This window comes from Nansenia antarctica (assembly GCF_963989245.1).
Source record: "Nansenia antarctica genome assembly, chromosome: 14".
NCBI lineage: Eukaryota > Metazoa > Chordata > Actinopteri > Argentiniformes > Microstomatidae > Nansenia > Nansenia antarctica.
In genome coordinates this window covers 22,445,316-22,462,006 of record NC_137684.1, presented here as the reverse complement: position 1 = coordinate 22,462,006, position 16,691 = coordinate 22,445,316, and the positions used below count along the sequence as shown (strand labels likewise).

At 44.7% G+C, this 16,691-nt stretch overlaps 1 protein-coding gene across 1 annotated transcript in view; it reads right to left on the bottom strand.

The window, feature by feature from the left end:
• Positions 1 to 16,691, bottom strand: part of LOC308169991 (neural-cadherin-like) — a gene marked incomplete at both ends in the record, with an annotated part of 79,933 nt that overhangs the window by 14,551 nt on the left and 48,691 nt on the right. The window contains 9 exons of the mRNA XM_080544722.1: positions 672 to 936; positions 6,807 to 6,973; positions 7,746 to 7,926; positions 8,447 to 8,576; positions 9,018 to 9,145; positions 9,488 to 9,615; positions 10,422 to 10,636; positions 15,312 to 15,589; positions 15,913 to 16,142. Coding sequence (XP_080400848.1) covers positions 672 to 936; positions 6,807 to 6,973; positions 7,746 to 7,926; positions 8,447 to 8,576; positions 9,018 to 9,145; positions 9,488 to 9,615; positions 10,422 to 10,636; positions 15,312 to 15,589; positions 15,913 to 16,142 — 1,722 coding nt within the window. The remainder of the gene's footprint in view (positions 1 to 671; positions 937 to 6,806; positions 6,974 to 7,745; positions 7,927 to 8,446; positions 8,577 to 9,017; positions 9,146 to 9,487; positions 9,616 to 10,421; positions 10,637 to 15,311; positions 15,590 to 15,912; positions 16,143 to 16,691) is intronic.

The window sequence follows — 16,691 nt, the reverse complement described above, 5'->3', positions numbered from 1 at the left end:
CACACACACACACACAGCCCCAGGCTAAGCTGTCAGCACAGCCCCATTGTTTCACAGGATATTTTCCCCCTTCCCTCAGGGAAGGACGAGGTGTACAGCATCATTTATACAGACAGATCAGTCAAGTCATCTTCCCGTGAGTTGCTGCAGTCAAGCAAAATTAGTCTACAGTCGGGGCTCATTCTGATGGTGTTAAGACATGCACTTAAAACATGCACTGGGTAACCACTTCAAGCCAGTGCTGTGATGTGGTTTGACTTCATTTTAACCATTTAGCTTTTATCCTGACTTACAATGACAGATTACAGGGACAGTCTCCCTGGAGTAATTTAGGGCTAAGTGGGAGGTGGGAGTTGAACTTATGACCTCATGAACTCATGACCTTTCTGATTACCAGTCCAATTCACTAGTATCCACTAGACCACCACTACGCCACCATCAATTAATGAACCCAATCCATCCACCCATCCATCCATCCATCCACCCATCCATCCACCCATCCATCCATCCATCCACCCATCCATCCATCCATCCATCCACCCATCCATCCATCCATCCATCCATCCACCCATCCATCCATCCATCCACCCATCCATCCATCCATCCATCCATCCACCCATCCATCCATCCACCCATCCATCCATCCATCCATCCATCTATCCACACAGTACCTATGAGGCTGCGGTTGTGTCCTGAAGGGAAGGAGTTTCCCAGCATCACCGCTGATGAGTCGATGATAATCTCCTGGCTCTGCCCAGGAGACGCGGTGACCTCCTGCCTCCCGCCGCCACCGTCCAATCGCAGGGTGAACTCCTTGCCATGGCGATCCAGCTCCACCTCATGCCACTCTCCGTCGTCAAGGCGATGGAAGGGCAGAGTGAGGTTGTGCTCTCCGTCGCCAAGGTTGTAGAACACCGCTAGCAAGCCATGGAACACCTTAAACAACATGTTCATATAGGAATTGTTCATTTTGCGATTTTGTTGAGATACAGTGTGTACAGTTCAGAGCAGAAGAGCCATAATGATCTTCCATTTCAACTCAATAAAAACTCGCGATTGCAAGTAGCCAAATTCTATTCATTGAGCATGAAAAGCCCATTTTGCAATCATGCTTTAAAAAACTGCCATGGGCATAACGACAGTCACCCCAGAGGGAGAGCGTCAGGGACCGCAATTATTTGCAGCAGTTAAGCCTGAGTAAACATACTGGGATGGAAGCTGGGGGCTGGGGAGAGGCTGCTATTACCCCAGCTTGTATCATGTCCACGACTTAATTGCAAACAGTGGGACGAGATAATTTAAAACGTTGTTCAATGTTTTCCGCTCCACAGTTTAACTATTGCTCTCTCAGCATGGTCATCAGAGCATAGTGTCAGATTCTATTCCTCCTGTGTGACACACACACACACACACACACACACACACACACACACACACATACGTATGTATACCACCCCTGCGCTCGTTTTCTGTGTGAACTGGTTTGTCCTCTCTTACAAAACTTCTAGACGCTAGGTACATTCATGATAAGGGCGATGTACGGTATGATTTTGGGCTAGGTTTTTTAGAAATATTTGCAATTTTATTCAAATTGAATTACAGAAATACCCCATTTACGGTAGTATGTTAGTAGATTTTTGGCTCAGGGTAGCATTCCTGAACAGTTTTGTTCCTCTCCATGTGCACAGTTTGTAATGACAAAGAGTCTAATTGATTCCTATGCAAATCAGAGACCATATAATAACACAGATATTAATTCACATGAACTATTATCCTTGCATTAAGATGGACTCAATTCAACTTATTGACTTTGTTGAGGAAGTTGTTGAGGACATTTGTATAAATTTGCAGAAATGTCCCCCAAAATATTTTAGCTTTGGCATTATGGGGTATTGTGTGTGGATTGATGTCAAACACATTTAATGTAATCCATTTTAAATTGAGCCCATAACACAAGACATTGTGGAAAAAGCGAAGGAATCTGAACACTTGTGAAGGAACTGTTGGCTTTTTATTCATCCGCTTGCAAAAGCAAACAAAACACAATCAATCAATGTCCCCAGCTTCATAGATAATCTGACCACCAAAGCTATTGGAACATCCTTCTGCAGTGCCAATAGAGATTACTGTATTGTAATCAACTCCATTATAAAGAACAGTAGCTACAGAAGTTGTTCTCTAGCAGTTTTCATACAGTACGACGTATAGGTCCCATATTATGAAAAACTCACTTTTTCAGTGCTTGTGCTTACGGGTCTCTGAGGACCCTACTCCGATTGGCTGCCAACACCTATGTAGCCTGGGGTCTCATACGACCCCCCATCTGAGTACCTCCGCCCACGGCAGTACTATCAGTAGGTTTTGTTGGAGAGATAAACAAGAACTGGCGCAATTGTTGCCAGAGAAAAAATCATTGTCTTGTATTCGGGTAGGACATTAACTGTTCCATAGATATCCATAATCAAAATACTGTGATGAATATGTTAGAGATAGTTACGCTCTGGAGCCTACATCTCATCCAAGTCATCTGCGAGTAGGCATAATATATATATATATATATATTTATCTTATGTATATATTGTTAAATATCTGTTTTGTGTCATCATTTAGGCCTAATCATTTCAGTTCCTGTTTCCAAAGATTGTTTTGCTTCGACGCGAACTTGCAGAGCAAGATTGGTCAGTCTGTAGTTTTCCTTTCGCAACATCGATGTAGCAAGTCATTTATCGGCATACAATAGTTGTTTTCATGTACACCTATGGCTTTCTCTTCAGCAGGCAAATACTACAGGAGTATTGTTTTGCAATATCAGCCATTCTAAAGTTGACTTGTCGAGGGAAATGCGCAGCAACGTATTGGCTGAGGTCTAGTAAACAGTTGAATGTATAATTACATCGCTCATAGACTATAAGGTTGCTATTAGGAAGAAATGACAATGGGAGGGCTGAATGAATATCAATCAGAAAGCCTCTCTTCTTGAGCACTATAGGTCTGCCTCCTCCTCTCATTCCTCTGGTCACGGACCTGCCTCGTGAGCTGTTCACACAAACAGACCAGCAGACCAATCACAACAGAGTAACAGACCAGCTGACCAATCACAACAGAGTAACAGACCACCTGACCAATCACAACAGAGAACTTTAGCTAACTAATTTCAGGAGTGGGGCATGGGAGAGAAGAAGCTCAATTGGATTTAAAGCGACAGACACAAAAACAGCCCGTTGAGAAAAGGTCTGGAACAGAGGGAATAGAGACATGCTAGAATAGCTTTTAGATTAAAATCTGAGTGGTATTTTCAACAATAAAAATGTCAATGACATGTTTTAGGGACCCCAGAGACCAACATTAACTTGTGGAAAAAGGCATAATAGGTTTCCTTTAAGGTCCTTTAAGGTCCCATCAATGTGGGAAAACATTGGACCGGTAGCCTTGACATCCCACATCATGTGGATCATGGAAACACTGGTGCTAGCACACACGAGGCCCCTGGTGAAGACATCCTCGGACCCCCTGCAGTTTGCCTACCAGGCAGACATTGGTGTGGATGATGCCATCATCTAACCTGCTACACAGAGCTCACTCCCATTTAGATAAGGCTGGCAGCACTGTGAGGGTCATGTTCTTTGACTTCTCCAGTGCATTTAGCACCATACTACTGTGGATAAACTGCTGAGGATGCAGGTGGACTCCCCCATTGTTTCCTGGATTATGAACTACCTGACTAACAGGTCCACAGTTTGTACGGCTGCAGGGATGTGTGTCGGACTGGGTGGTGAGCAGCACTGGCGTCCCCCAGGGGACAGTTCTTGCTCCCTTCCTCTTCACTCTCTATACCTCGGACTTCAGGCACAAACACAGACCATCTTTAGACGTTCTCGGACGATTCTATTGCTATTGTGGGATGTGTCAGTGGAGGCCAGGAGACCGAGTACAGAGGACTGGTGGACAGTTTTGTTGAGTGGTGTGAGCAGAACCACCTGCTACTCAACATCAGCAAGACGAAGGAGACAGTGGTGGACTTGAGGAGGACTAGGGTCCCCCTGTCTCCTATTTCCATCCAGGGAGACGAGGTGGAAGTGGTCCAGAGCTACAAGTACCTGGGGGTGCCCCTGGACAATAAACTGGACTGGGCCGGTAACACAGATGTTCTGTACAATAGGGCCCAGAGCCAGATTTATCTCCTGAGTCCTCCATACGCCAAAGGTCCAGATCAAAGGTTCTAGACGCTAGGTACATTCATGATAAGGGCGATGTACTGTATGACTTTGGGCTAGGTTCTTTGAAATATTTGCAATTTCATTCACATTGAAATACAGAAATACCCCATTTACGGTAGTAATTAAGTATTTTAGTCGATTTCTGGCTCAGGGTAGCATTCCTGAACAGTTTTGTTCCTCTCCATGTGCACAGTGTTGTTGTGTGAACTTTCCCTCATTCCAGGACCTTTGGCGTATGGAGGACTCTGCTGAACATTTTCTACCACGTCATTGATGGCCAGTGGTGGCTAGCGCAGTGCTGTACATGGTGGTATGCTGAGGGGGCAGCATCAAGGAGGGTGACACCAAGAGCTTATTAGGAAAGCTGGTTGTGTCTTCGGTGTCACCCTGGACACTGGAGGAGGTGGCGAATAGGATGAGGACCAAACTCCTGGCCATCATGGACAATCCCTCCCATCCCCTACATGACACTGTGGCAGAGCAGACAAGCTCCTTTAGCAACAGATTATTACAACCACATTGCACTAAGGAGCGCTATAGGAGATATTTTCTGTCTGCCACTATCTATTTATCTACCTCTCTATCTATCTTACAATATTCTACAGTAATCATCATGAAAGGAACACAAAGCATCTGAAGTAGAAATGGGGTATTTAAACATTTACGCCCAAGATGTACTGGTGCTTGACAGAATAATGCAACACTGTCTGCACGTTCAAAAACCACTTTCAAGGATGACATAATTTAGATAAATGTTTTCTTCATACAAAACACATCAACAGGGACTAGTGTTCAGAGAACAATTATGCTTTTAAACCCGAACCCTTGTAACCTTGTGAATGTCTTTTTGAATGGTTATTTATTCAGCATGCGCTCATCCGCCCCACTCCTGCCCTCTTCATTGGAGAGAACACAGGACTGAGGACTGAGAGACAGCCCTTTAAATTTGGGTTTGTTGTTCAGCCCACACTAGCAGACAGTTCTCTGAGTGCACAGAGACAGCCGGAAAATGCTTTTGTATGCTGTTGCAGACAGACAGACTGACGGTTTCCACAGCTCAGCGATTCAACCCACGGAGACGATTCAAAGATATTCTTTATATCCTACAAACAGTGGAGACTACAGACCTTCCACCTCGACTCTCCCCTCTTTTCTTCCTTGTTACTTTGATTGGACTGATAGAAGCAAACAAAAAAAGAGGATGTTGCCTCAGTACTTTACGATGGCTCAAATGGAATGAACGACAATGAGATATGTGACACGGTCTGATGAAAAGGTCAGCATGTCGTCAATTCTGAAGTCGCACAAAATGACCCCCTCAAAAAGAAAAGTTTAAGTGTTGAAGAGCCCACTCGATATAACAAACAACAGTTTTAGGATCACTAAATAGGGTACTGGGTAAGTGATACATGGCTTGTAAACAAACGTACGTTTTAGGACGTGCAAAAGCAAGGACTGTGTGATCATCTAATTATGTGTAGTTATGTGCTTTTAGCATTTTGATGTTCTATCAGCAACTTGTGATGTACTAAACATGCAGTTAGATGTTCATAGCGATGTTCCTTGCTAGCTTGCTAGCTACTAGCAGCTGTTTTGCGTGTGTTTTGATTCAGAGCAAGTTTCTCCAGTATTTGGTTTGAGGGGTACCGTACCACGTAACATTCAAATAAGCATATGTCCTTCAACTATTTTCAATGTATGACACATCATTTGAAAGCTTACAATCTGCACTTTCATTATCTGGAAAACACAGAAAAATGACATTGCCCTACTTGAGGACCTTCGCACCAGACCCTGTCACTCTCTCTCTCTGACACAAACAAGCTGTTGGAGAGACAGGCTGGCCATGAGGAAGGTAGAGCAGTACGGGTGGAATGGAAAAAAGCTGACCCGTGTGCTTCTTGAGTAACTGACAAGTCCAGAGTGGTTGTATGCCATTGGCAGGGTTGTACTTTTTCTCTAAGAGATAATCTTGTGGGTGTATGGTGCACATGCCACTCCAGGTTATGGCGTACACCAGGTTCACTAAAAATCAAATCAAATCAAATTTTATTTGTATAGCGCATTTCTTACAAGATGCAACTCAATGCGCTTCACACAATGAAAATGTTCAGTCAATCAGTCACTAGTTCAAGTACACAGTCGAATAGGAGCTATACACAAAAGAAAAAGAAAACAATTCAAGAAAGAAAGAAAGAAAGAAAGGAAAACCTTGCAGAGTAAGGACTTACACTTGAGAGCACACGAGAGCACTCTTGCATCGGAACAGACCAGGGCTAGCTATCCGTTTTCTCAGACCTTTAATATTTTAAAGTACTGTATTTACATTAGAGAGAGCCCAAAATAACTAACCTAAGCCCATCTCAGAACACAGCCTGTGAGCCCCCACGAGGGCACTCAGAACACCCAGAAGTCACTCAAGCAGCCCACTCTGCGTCACCTACTCCAACATTACTCACTATTGTCATTCCATCTCGCCTTCAGAACAGTCATTCAGGCACCGTAATAACAACGTTGAGGCGATGTTGAGACAGGGTCAGTGCTCTGGAGGCAGGGCAGAGCAGAGAGATGGCAGCAGCTATGGCTCACCTTCAGACGCAGGTATTCACGTTGCTGCTCGGAGAGCAGGCAGAGGATGACACCGCTGGAGGACCGTGTACGGACATGGACCTGTACATGGGTCTGACGCGCTGGGAGGGACCACGACAGCTGGTATTGGACATGGCTCCGTCCGTCGAAGGAGAACTCTGGAACCTCTATAATAATAATAATAATAATAATACAAATAATAATAATAATACATTAGACTTATATAGCGCTTTTCTAGACACTCAGACGCTTTACAAACTGAAAAGATCGAGTAGTAATAGTAAAAAGAAAGAAAAAAGAAATAAAAGAAAGTATAGAGGTCTAATTCAAAGTGTCTTTGTAGGACAATCTACTCTGTATACTGCAATTACACCTAGATTTTGGGCAGAGAAGCGGCGAACAAGCAACGCCAGCGTCCTCTCTTGACCGGCATTTTTTGAAAAAGTGAAAAGTCTTACGAGTATGATCGATGTAATGTTAGCTAGCTACCTTTAAATAATGTATGTAAAGCACTTTGAATTGCCCCTGTTGTATGAAATGTGCTATACAAATAAACTTGCCTTGCCTTGCCTTCCCTTACCTCTAAACATGGATTTGGCTGGGCATAAAATAATTAATTTGAGGTGGTAAACACAGTCTGGCTATCTTATCTGTCCATGTGTGCACCCCTCTTGTATGTGCCAAGCGAAGCCAACTTACAAGTAACATGAAACAAACATGTTAGCTCTCTAACAAGGTGTTGTGGTCTTTGTGCTGTTGGTGTGTTTGACATACACGGGCCAGACATGGCCGTCCAACAGACCTGGTGGCAACTACGTTGTAGTTCCTTCTTGCATCAGATATGCAACACAGCCCAACACACATACTCGTTTCATAACCATACAACACAGTATAACCCCCAGACATATACTGTAACAGAAGTACACTAGAAGGACATACCCTCCTCACACTGGGGCCCTGTGTAGCCAGGCTCACACCGGCAGCTGAAGGAGCCCCGCTCCCCGTGACAGCGCCCCCTAGTGCCACAGGAGGGAATGCCCATGGTCATGCAGTTCCCATCAGTCAGAGAACAACCCGGAGCACTGTTGGAAGATTCTGCTGGAGAGCCAAGGTCATAGAGCTGTTCAAAGGAGAGAGAGGGGGGAGAGAGAGGGGGGAGAGAGAGAGGGGGGAGAGAGAGAGGAGGGAGAGGGAGGGAGAGGGGTGAGAAAGAAAAAGAAAGAGGAGAGAGTAAGTGCATGATGATATAAAGTTTTCAATTTTACACTCAGTAATGCACAAGGCATCCTAAAATGTCCCGTCGTACACAGAGTAAAAGACCCCAGAGCATAAAGGAGACGGAAAACTTCTCTCCTCACCGTCTCGACGTGTAATCTATCTGACGTTCCTCTCACTTTAGCGCACACTTATAGAGGCTGATTAAAGGGAGGCGTGATGTCTCCGAGAGAGACATCAGCATTCAGGAGAGATCCCCCAGCATAGCCTTGAGCCCCACATTTACATTCCTATTGAACTGGAGTCTTACACCTTCTTCTAGCGCTCTAAAAAAAAATCAATTCATCCACAATGGATAAAGCTATACCCTAGGTTTGGGTTGAAAGGCCGGAGAAGTACGCGGAATAACTTTAGTTCGGTAGTACCTTACTGTCCATGACCAAGTTGCGCACACATCCAGTGAAATGCCGGTGTTGTAACTGGGGGTATTCGTACGACACGTTCTCGCTGACCCTGACCCCGCCCAGCTGCAGCACATGGCTCCCGTTGAGATACCTGGTGGGGAAAAGTGTCAATGATTGTCCATAATTTCCATCCATCTAAAGTACGGTGTGAACTAACCCATTCAAATCAGGTGTAGTGCTGAGGCACAAACATGTACATTTCAAGCCTGCAAACTGTGACACTTTAAATAACGTGAAAAAATACTATTGTGCAATATGACAACCCTAGTTGACTATCTGTGTAGTATAGTACAGTGGATTGTGTACATAGCCTTTATTTATGTAAACCAGCTCCTTACCTTCTTGTGATTTTTTTCTTTTTCTAAAAGTTTTTTTTTTTCCCCTTTCCTAACACCAGGGGAGCCACCCCTCCTAAATTTCGTTGTTTGGTACCTGTACTGTAGCAATGACAATAAAGTCCATTCATTCATTCATTCACTCATGTTAACTAATCATCCACACAGTAAGGCGGGGTTCTGATGCCGTGTGTTACCTGTCCCTATTGGGCGTCACCCCTCTGACCTCACAGGAGGAGCGGTCCTCTGTCATGGCCCAGCTGTCCACACCCTCTGTCTCCATGACAATTGCACTGGAGCAACGGTCTAGAATAAAGCGCACTTCCTGGAAACACAGGGAGAGGAGAGGTCATCTACAGTTTTGAATCATGGGAGCGGTGGTGGGGGGCAGGAGGTAGAGCCGGCGTCTAATGATCACAAGGTTGGCAGATCGGCTGGCCACATGTCGATGTGTCCTTGGGCAAGATACTTAACCCCAAATTGCTCCCAATGAGCGGGCCGGCACCTTGCATGGTAGCTTGCCACCATTGGTGTGTGTGTGAATGTGTGTGAATGGGTGAATGAGAGGCCATTGTAAAGTGCTTTGGAATAAGGCACTATATAAGTCAGACAATTTTATTATTTGTGTGTGTGTGTGTGTGTGTGTGAGTGTGTGTGTCACACTTACTTTACTGTTGCTCCTGACATCCAGCCGATGCCACCTTCGGTCAGCCATGGCCACGTGGCCTGGCAACTGCAGGACTAGGGTTCCAGAACCGTGGTTGATCTTCAGACTGGGTGTTCCACCAATGAGCTCTGAGGACATCATCATCATCATCATCATCATCATCATCATCACACCTATAGGACCTAATGTTCAAAGGCTCAGAAAAGTTCCCCTTGGATTTATGGCCTAAAAGGGAAGTCCTGTTTTGATTAGTCAGTCCCCGTATGAAAATATCTTAGAATAATCAGTTTCCAAAAATATGCACCTTTCTCTCCGTCTTCTACATGGCAGATAGAAAGAATGCATCAATAACTCCAGAGACGAGGCTCCTCTGTTAAATGAGAGTGCTTCGTCTTTGTCTGGTCTGGGCCTGTATTCACCCAGCGTCTCAGAGCAGGAGTGCCCCACCGATCCATATAATTTTATTCATCGTGATCTAAAAGACAAAACGTTTTCTAGATCAGCACTCCTACTCTGAGACACTTTAGGAATATGGTTCCCAGGTGTTACCTACCTACAGTATAGCCATGTAGTCCCCTGTGTCTAGTCTGGTCTCTACCTATTCGGTTGTTAAGTCGTGACGTCGTGAAGTTCTGGGTCCAACGTTGGCTGAGGCGCTCTCTTCGAAATGCCATCATTCTATTTGTATAGCGCTTTTCCGAGGCTCAAAGACCCTGACAAATATGGGAAAAACGGGAAAGTGCTGTGTCCCTTGTTGTATGAATAGATCCGAGTCTAAAAAACGATTGAACTGTCATTCTACCGCTGTAGTACTCTGGTACTCTGGTGCAGGGAATTTCTGGTTCGGACCCGGGAAATTGCTAAATGTCACGTTTGACGTCAGACTAAACAACCGAATAGCCATGTAGTCCTCTGTGTCTAGTCTGGTCTCTACCTATAGCCATGTAGTCCTCAGGGTCTCCAGGCTGTAGGGTGGCCAGAGGTCCACTGTACAGCAGGAGCCCGTCCTCTGCCTCAGTACTGAACTCCACAGAGAGGTGGCTATCAAAGCAGGGCCTTATGGATGGAAACCAGGCATAACCGTTTCCTTGGAAACTTCGCGTCGTCAGCTGGCACTCCGGACCATCTTGCTGCGGGGGGCACTGGCACCTGTGGCAGAGAAAGATTAGGCTGCATCAGAGCATGGCTGTAGGGGTGTGATATCTCTACTATGCCTCTACTATATCTCTACTATGCCTGTGAGTGGCAGCTTTCTGGTGTTAGATGTAGCAGTTTTGAATGACGACATAGCAGTAGTCACAGAGGAGAATAGACATTAGGGGTTTTTGGTTCACAGTTTCGGTTCGGTTTCGGTACGTGTTTTGTGCGTAATGAGATAAGGAAATGCTACTGTTTATTTACAAACTGTTACGTTACTTTATTTTGCTTATAGGCCTACTTTAACATTCAGACACATTCCAGCATATGGCTGGAATTGTATAATATAGAAAAAATATAAACAAAAACAACGTACTTAAATAAACACTTTCAAATGTAAAAGTACCTCTTAGCCTTGACTACTGGTACAGGAGAGGAAGAAATCAATGTAAAAGAGCACTTTAGCCTTGACAGCTGGTAGCCCATATACAATCTGGGGGGGAACAAATTCAAAAGTAGCACTTAGCCTACTTTAAATAAACATATCCTTATTTCATTATGGGCTATAGTTTTCAGGATGTACAGTGCAACATCAATTAGATATCAGCCATCTATTCCTATATTGAGGTTCTTCTGTAAAAAGATAAGCTTGTCGACAGTCTCTGCAGCAAGGCGAGAGCGGTTTGGAGAACATTCTCTCACTTAGGTGTTATAGTTGAATGGTGGCAGCGAATATGCTAATTCATATTGGAAGTATTTCCAAGTATTTGTGCATATATGACACGTGTCAAGCAATGCTTGCAGACAGTAAGGTTTCTGTTCACTGTTTTCGTTCCCTCATCATTGTATTCAATGCCAAAACCGAAATGACCACAGGAATCTGGGGCTTCCTCAAACTGTTGCCTCTCAACCACTTTCATGCTCTCAACTCCGCTCGCCATGTTCAATTACTTTTTTTGTATTGATGTTGTTGTTTCTTCGTTCTGTGAAATCCCCCTGTTACTATTTACGTGCGGGAACGATTCTCCAGCGAAGCAGCGACACAGGCCAATTAGGCAGTAAGGAATTTGCAACTGCGTTCCAGACAAACTCGACCTCCGACTTTGAATGGAACGCAGCCTAAACTGAAAAGTATTAATTAATTCACTAGTGCGTATTAAACTGTGGATGGCGAACCGTACGGTTCAATCTAAAACCAATAACCGTTGCACCCTTTCTAGACATGCCAACAAGCAGTCAGGTGAACAACTGTACACTTGCTAACAATGCATGCACAGCTTTTGATTACATAATTGTGGGCATTAGCCATAAAGTCATATTAGTAACAGTACACCTGCCAACAATATACTATGCTGTGCTTTTGTCTACATACTGGTGCATTAATAGCCTTGACACAACAAAGAGTGGATACTGTGTTAAGTATTGCATTAAATTAATTAGATACTGGAACAACACAGCAGGCTCTATATCCTTTATCTATCAAGGGCTCTGTCTGACAATCCCAGCCTCTAAAGACTTCTCAGCACATCCATTTCTTTTGTTAGCACATAATTAATGACATTGCTCATACTTTTTCTTCTGTGCACCACTATGCCACTGTTTATCCAGTCAGTCAGTCTTGTCTGTCTACCTCGCCTGTGCTTTTCTTCTCTCCTCTGCTGGACGGTTGCTTCCCTGGCTCAAATGCTACGTGTTCTGCTCTGAGAAGGCTTCTTGGCTGATTTCTATGTGATTACCTGTCCTCTCCCTCTCCCCTTGTCTTTGATTACAGGCTGAGTCGTATGGATCACTGCCATCACCAGATAATTAAATAGAATGAATTGAAGGTTTTTGCAGGGTTGCAGGGATGCATTACCCTCTCTGCAAGTGTCTGTCAAAATGTCTGGCTGGTAATGGTAAACAGTAATCTGAGAAATGCATCTTTATTGAAAGAAGAAATACTTTCTGAGTAAAGAGGAAAAACAACACTTTCAATCACCGGGACAAACAAGCGGAGAGAGAAATGTTTCCCCTCTGCATGAAGCATGTGAGACAAGCCGCTCTTTGCTGATAATGTCAGAGCCATTTATTTTCATACGGCGTCGTTGGCTGCAGTGCCTCGGTGTACTGTTTGGGGCTGTTTCTCTCCGTCCCTGTTTATTCTACAGAGGAGCTACACATCTTAGGAATACTGATCCATGCAGAGAGCTGGAGATGGCTTAGGGAGAGAGGGGCGTTGTACATATACATACACCCCCAGCTACACCTCATTCAACACTTCTCTGTGGGTCGCTGTCTTGTGAGAGCCATGCCAACCCATTCTCACAGTATACAGAGGACATGTTTCTTCCCCATCTAACTGATATCTGATCAGTCCACTGTTGGAGTTACAACTATTACATTATTCCTACACGGGACGGGTGAACAATTTGATTTTTCCATTCTCGTACTGCATACATATAAGGTTACATAGCCAACACATGCCACTATGATACAACGGCTTTCTCTGCAGAATGCAGACTGCAGCAGATCTGTCCGATTAAAAGCACAGAATCCCTGTTATCCCCGTGTACTGTATGGCTGTGATTCACTGTACGTCTGGCTATCTTGTAAATGGTATTAAGAGGAATTGAAAAGGAATCTAGCCGGGTTGGCGGCAGTTGTTAACTGGCAGTGAAACGTTAGTAGTTGGTAATGGGGTGTAGGAAAGTTGCAGTAATCCCACTGCCCTATATTTCTTTAATCCAAACAGTAATCCCGAAGATAAAATTAGCTAACATACTGTTTCCACCACGGTACTGTACTCCCACATGGATCCATGTATGGATGGAGCTTTATTGATATCTTACCATATGCCACATTAGCATTAACAACATTAAAGGGCAAAGCCTAACCAGGTCATTGCATGCACCATTATTCACTATAGATTTCTGACCAGCTTATCTCTATTAAAGTTAAAATGATACATACAGTTCATTTTCAGATCATTTACCTTGACTTCACCTCCTCTCCTCTTACTTACTATCCTCAAAATGATCTTTATTCCTGCACCATGTAGTGTTTCATCCAAACAAAGGTAAAGATAGATGACACAATCCCTGTGAGGCTTTCTGTTCCCACTTCCACAAATAAACCCTGTTCAAGTGAAGCTCAGGTGAAGGGTGTTACGTAACTGTCGAGCTTTAGTTGCTTTACTCACTACAGGTCAGATTCAAATGATACTGTGCTGGCTGGCTTGGATATCTTCCTTCCACACTGTCCAGGGTTCCTACATGTTTCAACAAGTCAAATTTAAGACCTTTTTAGACCTTTTAAAGACATATTTGAATATAATTTTAGACCTATTCGCGACACATAGCTTTTTGTCATCCTGCCATAGCTTCGTTCGCCAATAGACCTTTTTAGGCCTTATAAATCGGATTGCTGGATTTTAGACTTTAAGGCTTTTTAAGACCAGGGGCCTCATTCATAAAGAAGTACTTGAACGTCATCTTTGACTTTCACGTAAGCACAGTTTTCTAAACGGACGTAAGCATTATTTATAAAACGGGCTGAGATGGTTTAAAGTTGCGTACATGCTTCCTTCTATAAATACCAACGCAGGTAAAAATGAACGCAGGTGAATGAGGTTTGTATTAACGCCCTGTGATAGAGGCTGAATTATAGCGGCTGAATTAAGACAAGTGCTATAATATAGGGTAGGCGTTCGTCTGGAAGTGGGAGAGGGCAGAGAAGGGTGGCTTCTCGGTAAGTTGCATTTGTAACGTTTGATCATGACAACTAACCAGGCACACAGGCACATGCTTATACTCTACTCAAGTTGTAAAAGAAAATCAGGGGAGGTGGTGGATTTTATCATAAGAGGACAATTTTAGCATCCCCTCGCCAGTGACTTCAGTGTCAGTAACTGTCATTGCATGTGTGCGTGCCCCCTCGCACCTTGAAATAGCAGTAATACCACGTTCATTGATAAAATGACATTAAGTATGGAAAGAGGGGGGCGATTTTGACTGTTTTTATTTCAGGGGGGATGCCATCCCCCCTCAACTCGAGTGCTGCTTATACTTTAATAATATAACGGTCTTATTCTTATCAGGTGGTCTTATTCTTATATGGCTGCTCACTCCCTGACACCGGAGAAAATTCAGTATAATTTAGAGCTTGGCCGGGCAAGGTCCGTTGTGGAACGCACTAGGCATGTTGAAGGGGAGATAGACAGCTCCGGAGGGATATAAAGGAAGACTGAAATACAATCAGAAACATCAGTTCCTTTTAAATCTTGAATTAAACTCATTTCCTCGGCTGATAACAACATCGTTAATTTTATTACGAGCCACTTGCATGAATTACACTAGGCAGTGCGGCTCACATGCCTGTAATAACTCCGCATAACCAGTAGGTAATGTGCGTAAGCAAGTTGAATACTCGACGTCGAGCTACGATCGTTTCCACGATCAAATTGACTCACGTTGAAATTGTATAAATCACTATGTTGACGTGGTTTTCTACGTACGACACGGGTAAGATCAACATTTGATCTAAGCACCCATTATGAATGAGGCCCCCGCACGGGAACCCTGACTATCCTTTCCAGCACTGTATCAGCAACTTTGGTGGGCGCGTAACCAGACCAGTCCAGCACGGCTCAGCTCGGCTCAGCTCGGTTCGGCTCTGTGGTGTAAACGAGGGTTGTTGGGTGGCTGCTCACCTGTAGCCACTCAGGGTGTCGATGCAGGAGCCTCCGTTCAGACAGGGGCTGGTGGGGTAGGAAGAGCAGGCCTGGTGGACGCGGTCCCTGGCGGAGCAGCCACACACAGCGGACGACGTCACCGTCACCGTCACCAGGGATTCGCCCCCGGAGTCCACCAGGGTGGGCGTGTCGCTGACGCTCAGACGCGTGGAGCATCCTCCGCTGGCCCTGCAGTCTGCGTACACACACTCGTCCACCTGCACCTGGGTCACGTTCACACGCAGCAAAGACTGCAGCTGGAGAGAGAGAGAGAGAGGGAGGGAGGGAGGGAAGGTGAGACAGAGAATGGAGGGGTGAGTGAAGAAAGGTGAATGAAACAGAGAGAAGATTATGATGGGAGATATTAGAGGTAAGAGGTTGGGGGGGTAGAAAGGGACAGCAGACATAAAATGGACATGGTGAGAAATGATAAGTGAAAAGGAAAGAAAAATGTGTGCTCCTCTAGGCTGATAACGAGAGGCTTATCTCAGCAAACCCGGCTCTCATATATCTGCAAGTACAGTATAGGGGGTTAAGATTCTTATCATTGAGATGGTTTAACACTTGCTGTGAACATTACCTTCTTTTTATGCGAGGCGATGTAACCGTGCAGTTTCTCCGGGTGCAGGTAGGTACTATCAGTGAACACAGAGAAACGGATATCCAGAGTTCTCTCCCCTACGTCTGTCAGGCTGAAGACGTTGACGTTGCCTGCTTTGACGGACAGCTGCTCTGACAAGAAGCTTCGGAACCTCTCCAGCCGACTCCGCTCCGCTGGCCCGGAGTCGATAAACTCTCTGGCAGAGATGCCTGCAGTAGACACACACACACACACACGCACACACACACGCACACACACGCACACACGCACACACACACACACACACACACACACACACACACACACACACACACAGTTTAGAGGTTGGGCCATCTTACAATGGATATCTTGAGAAAAGGTCAACATCATTTCGAATCTCCACAAGATAATAATTATTCTCAGACTTCCTTAATAGCCTAACTATGATCAGCACTCCTACTCTGAGACACTTTATGAATGGGCCCAGGTGTTACCTACCTACAGTATAGCCATGTAGTCCTCTGTGTCTAGTCTGGTCTCTATCTATAGCCATGTAGTCCTCTGTGTCTAGTCTGGTCTCTACCTATAACAGGGGGGCGGCTGTGGCGCAGGAGGTAGAGCTGCCGTCTAATGATCGCAAGGTTGGCAGATCGGCGGCGTTGTAAAGCGCTTTGGATAAAGGCGCTATATAAGTGCCGTCCATTTACTGATGAAACAGAGACTGGATAAATCTACTGGCGCAGTAAGTCATTGTTAAACATTTTATGTTTGTTCCTTTC